A 5,221-nucleotide genomic window follows, 5' to 3' on the forward strand; every position below is an offset into this window, starting at 1 on the left:
ATATTGTGAAAAGCTTCTCAGGTGATGCTTGTACAGTCAGAGCAAATAGGTTATTGATCTGTCTACCCAGTACCTAAAAACTTCCACCACGGAGATCTAAAAGTTAGGCATCATTAGCTGGTTCATTATCCATCATTGATTACTCTCAAGTCTCAACTGTTGATTTTTGTCTATACCAGCAGCAGGCTAACTAATAGTCATTGAATAATCCAATGTCTTCTTCCTTAGATCTCCACTCCCAGGCCAGCTGATTACCTGCTTAAAGAAGAAGAAGAACCCCAGAAAAAAGGAGGGGGTGGGGATGGAAAAGAGAAAAGAAAGAAGAGACCCAAAGTTCAATCCTGATGTTCTCTGTAACTGGATGAGATCTATTAGATGATGGCCATATATATATCTAAGTCATTCAATTTCAGGGTGGTGTGGATGGATAATTTAATAGTAATGTTGGACCACTGGTCTTATCTCCTTATCTCACCACAAACATACGTCAATCAGATTTCTGAGTATGCAAGACCACATTCATCATCCTTAAAGCCCAACAAAACGTTGGACACACTACAACTATTCCCTTATTACAATGACATTTGAAGTTGCACAAGAGGCAGCCCGGAAAGCACTCTCACTTATACGAGTTGTGACTTGTGACTTGTGAGTGAGTGAACATTTACTTTTCGGGAAATTTTGGGGAAGAGGGAAACCTTTCGTTAAATGTGGATGGATGGTGATTGTGTTTCAAACTGTAAGAGGGATGGCAGCTCATCTTTTTCACCAAAGTTGTGGTTCCTTTGCAACATTTGTAGCAGAACAAAGAAACCCTAGAAATGTGTGGAGGGAACCGGAGAGTATGCAATGGGGGTAAGGCTTTAACTAAATAAGCAAACACAGGCCAAAAAGAAATAGAAATTTAGGAAAGGACAAAGGTGGTAAGGGGGGAAAAAAGAGAGGAGAGGATCTCTGTCTACTGTTCCTGCTTACTGACTTGAATACGTATGTGTATGTGTGTCTCAGAGAGAGAGAGAGAGAAGTGTGATTGTGTAGTCAAATCGGTACAAGCAAAGCTTTGTTTTTCTCCTATTCATTCAGAATAAATTAATAATAAAATGGGTGGTGAATTCCCCTAAGGAGGCGGAGGCGGAAAGATTTTTAGCTTATTGCCCGCGAGTTACAAGAGGGAGGCATCGATTCGGAAAGCGAGAAAGGCTTTGCAATTCACCCTCTTAACTACGAAAACAACAGGTGAATGAGCGAAAGCTAATCACCCCATGCAAACGTCCCTTTCTCGCTCCTCTCCCCCACCTCTGCCGCCTCTGCTACGGTGCTGCCCCTCTCTCTCTCTCTCTCTCTCTCATCGGGAATGCCAACCACACATTTCCTTACAGTTTAACCTCAGGCGTATGTTAGACCTAGCTAGCTAGCTCTCCCTAGTCCTACCCCTATCAATACATTTCTACAATACATACATGTACAGGCTATAAAAATATATTAAACTACAACCACAACAAAGCAAGAGCCAAGAGCCCAGAGGCACCACCGAAGCGAAGCAGAGGGAAAGAGAAGTCTTTCCTCCGGGTTCTTTATATCTACTACCCTATAAGTAGATCTATATCCCTTCTCTTTCTTTCTTTGTTTCTTTCTCTTCTTCTTTCTTCTTCCTTCCTTTCTTCCTTTCTTTCTTTGCTCCTCTTTCATAATTGCTAATCAAAAACAGCATATCCAAGTTGGTTAATCTGTCAATCTATCAATCAGTCAATCAATCAAAGCCACTCAATCCCATAATCCAATCAAATCAGGGAATCAAAGATGTCCTCCTCCTCTGCTTTTTCACTGGACCACCTCTCTCCCTCCGAGCAGCTCTGTTACGTCCACTGCAACTTTTGCGACACTGTCCTCGCGGTATCAAATTGTCTATCTCTTCTCTGACTCGTGGCACCATGGTTTACACCTTCCACCCATCTGTTTATCTTTTAACACCCCCACTTGCACAATTTATCCCAATTAGGGTTCTCTAGGATTGTTGCTTTTTTCTTATCTTTCTCTCACATCCAACTGCTTATTTGTTTCATGGATGGTAGGTGAGCGTTCCTTGCAGCAGTTTGTTCAAGACCGTCACAGTTCGATGTGGGCACTGCACCAATCTCCTTTCTGTCAACATGCGTGGGCTGCTTCTACCTGCAGCTAATCAACTTCACCTTGGCAATACCTTCTTCTCTCCCTCCCACAATTTTCTGGTAAACACAAGATAAAGAATCATGGTTCTTTTTTCCCTTTATTGTTCAGCTTTTTTATGAATTTATTTGTTATTCTTGGTTCGTGGCTGTGTTTCAGGAAGAAATCCCGAGCCCACAACCCAATTTATTGATCGATCAGCCTAACCCAAATGACTCAATTGTTTCAGTCCGAGGAGGATCGGATGAGCTCCCAAGACCCCCAGCTGTTAACAGACGTGAGATTCTTTGCATCTTCTCTCTCTCTCTCTCTCTATCTATCTATCTTGGATGCCTTGCATTTTCTACAAGGAGTCTCTTATCTGTCAACTCCTTTGGTCTATCAGAATGCTCTCTTTCTTTCTCCATTCCATTTTTTTCCGGTGACAAAGTTATATATTAGAACTTTACTTATTGAAAAACAAAATATATATATATATATATAAAACACTTGCACCCCATACTTTTGAGGATAGTATTATCTTAATCAATCAAGAAAAGAAGAGTTGGAAAACTAGACAATATGCTCCTAGGCTTGCTGCACCTTGATAAAATTTCATAGTTTGGTGAAGGGGAGAAAGAGCCGTTAATGCATTAATAGAACCTTTAATTTTCCTGCAATCTCAGCCCTTATTTAGTACTAAAGATCCTCTTTAGTAGTGACTGTTATAAAAATCATTTCTTCCCGTGCACCGTTTGCGGGTTTAAAACCTATAATTCTCATGTCTACTTATCTTAAATTCATTAGATCTACATTTCGCCAAAGTTTAGTAACATCTGAAATCGTCAAAAGAAATAAGAATTTTTATAGTGCCATCCAGATGTTTGAACACCATGATCTGCAGGTGTCGCTGTAGGCAAGATCCTCTAGAAAACCATGAAATGTTGTAGAAGATAGTCGGAAAACTTCTAGTCTTATCAACTAGACAAAGTGGATTTTGTTTCTCTTCTTGCTTGCAGTTCTATTTGCATGTTCTTCACAACCAGTTCCATTATTGTATTGCACTCAAGTTCTATATATCCATGTTTTTGTGATGTGGTATGATGTGTGATCTGGGTGTGAGAAATATTATAGACTACTTAGGTAGATAGATGGATGAATAGATAAACCAGATAGTAGTGATGATGAAGTGATGATAGGGAGATAAGAAAAGCAGAATTTCACAAAAGTCAGCGAAGTGTTTTTAATGTGTCTGTCTGTCCAGCTCCGGAGAAGAGACAGAGAGTCCCGTCCGCGTACAACCGATTCATCAAGTGAGTAATAATGAGAAGTGTTTAAAAAGGTTTCTTTTTTGTTATTTCATTTTTTTTTTACTTTTTAATATTGTTACTGTTACTAGAGACAGTAGAATCTGAAACTTTGAAGCAGATATATGATCTTGACATCTACATTTGCTGCAGGGACGAGATCCAACGCATCAAAGCCGGAAATCCCGATATAACCCATAGAGAGGCTTTCAGCGCCGCTGCAAAGAACGTAAGATCCAAGAAAATTCTAGGGTTTTCTTTGCATTCTCATTTTCACATTTTATTTACTTCTCAAACTAGGGTTTCAAAGCGTATTTATTTGTTTATGGTTTCTTGATTTGTGGGTCCTCCTGTTTGTGTGTGTGTTTTTTTTTTTCTCAGTGGGCCCACTTCCCACACATCCACTTTGGTCTCATGCCTGACCAGACCGTGAAGAAAAGTAATGTGCGCCAGCAGGTACCCTTTCTTTGCATCCATCGCTCTCTCTCCTTTCTTTGCAGGTTCACACATATATTCACGGGTTTTAATGTTTTTGTGTTCTTTTATTTTTCTTTTCATGTGAAGGAAGGAGAAGAAGTTCTCATGAAGGATGGGATTTTCGCTTCCGCCAATGTGGGCGTTTCCCCTTACTAAATAGCTAGTGGAATTATTAGGTTTTCTTTGCATTCCTCCTTTTCTCTCTCTCTCTCTCTTCTTCTTCTTTAGGGGGACTGTGGTTAATGACTGTTGGTGTCAACGGTTGAAGAAGGCTTATGAAGTCAAGAATGTGAAGTCTAACAACTTTAATTTCCTCATAATTCCATCTGAAAATGAAGGTCTTAGTGTCTCACTTTTGCCTGGAAAAAACTTTATCCTTTGGTTTGGAGTTCGGATATTGCTGGCAACCTCTCTTCTATGTATTCTGGTTTTCCTTGTTATGTAAGATACTATGTCCCTCTTTATTCTATCCTTGTTCAACACCTTGGAACTTATGCCATATGTGGTTACTAAGTTCAAGTGTATCATCTTTATAAAGTTTTCATATTCATGTTATTGTTATTGGTAATGGTAACTATCAGAACTTCACCAAATTAATACTCGATCCATATGATGGCTTCTTTGAAATTGTTTCTGTTGGTTAGAAGGATGCATCATGTTGGCACTTCTTTATCAATTTGGAAAGAGCTGAAAGTAAACATAGAATGCCTCCCAAGACTCAGATTGGAAGGAATATAAATACAAATATATACTATGCAAATACAAATATATACTATCCAAACTAAGCCTAAGGGGCTAAATAACAGTTGAAGGCTACAAATATAGTGCATCAAGGCCTGATAGATGTGATGAACATTTCCGGTTAAAAGAAATAAAAAAAGAAAAGCGTAAAAATGCAGTAGAATGATCGAATGCAGTATATAGCAAGTAATCTGATGAATACAGCCCAAAAATTGTCTGTTTAAGTTTAATAGAGAACTGAAGTTTTATTTCAACTTTATCTGTAAAACCAACGCAAATTTTAGGGAAATTTTTATGACGCAAAGCCCTAGAGTGCCAGAAAATTTGATCTCATATATTATTGCCTTTTGCGTTTATCTAGCTTATAAAAGAATAACAATAATAAAAAAAAATATCCTTTTGTCGGTTACTCTCGCTGTAATAGCTCTTATATTGGTGATTTATGCTATATATTCGTTTTTTTACCAAAACAAGAAAAAGTTTTCAGTATTAAAACTGTGGTTGGTTCCAGAATTATAATATCAAAAAGAAAATTGTAAGTAAACTTAGGT

At 38.5% G+C, this 5,221-nt stretch overlaps 1 protein-coding gene across 3 annotated transcripts; it reads left to right on the plus strand.

The window, feature by feature from the left end:
- Nucleotides 1–1,462: 1,462 nt before the first annotated feature.
- LOC104602291 (protein YABBY 4-like) lies at nucleotides 1,463–4,522 on the plus strand. Of its 3 annotated transcripts, none has more exons than XM_088895763.1 (7): nucleotides 1,463–1,594; nucleotides 2,073–2,228; nucleotides 2,326–2,443; nucleotides 3,410–3,458; nucleotides 3,606–3,681; nucleotides 3,834–3,908; nucleotides 4,017–4,522. In XM_088895763.1, the coding sequence occupies exons 2-7, from the start codon at nucleotides 2,151–2,153 to the stop codon at nucleotides 4,083–4,085; spliced, it is 465 nt and encodes a 154-aa protein (XP_088751889.1). In that variant the 5' UTR covers nucleotides 1,463–1,594; nucleotides 2,073–2,150; the 3' UTR covers nucleotides 4,086–4,522. The 3 variants fall into 3 exon arrangements, with proteins under 3 accessions (XP_088751889.1, XP_010264212.1, XP_088751888.1); XM_010265910.3 differs by having other exon boundaries at nucleotides 1,498–1,893; XM_088895762.1 differs by lacking the exon at nucleotides 1,463–1,594 and adding an exon at nucleotides 1,804–1,934.
- The last annotated feature ends 699 nt before the right edge of the window (nucleotides 4,523–5,221 follow it).

Source organism: Nelumbo nucifera, chromosome 1, assembly GCF_055504915.1.
Source record: "Nelumbo nucifera cultivar China Antique chromosome 1, China Antique-T2T, whole genome shotgun sequence".
Lineage (NCBI taxonomy): Eukaryota > Viridiplantae > Streptophyta > Magnoliopsida > Proteales > Nelumbonaceae > Nelumbo > Nelumbo nucifera.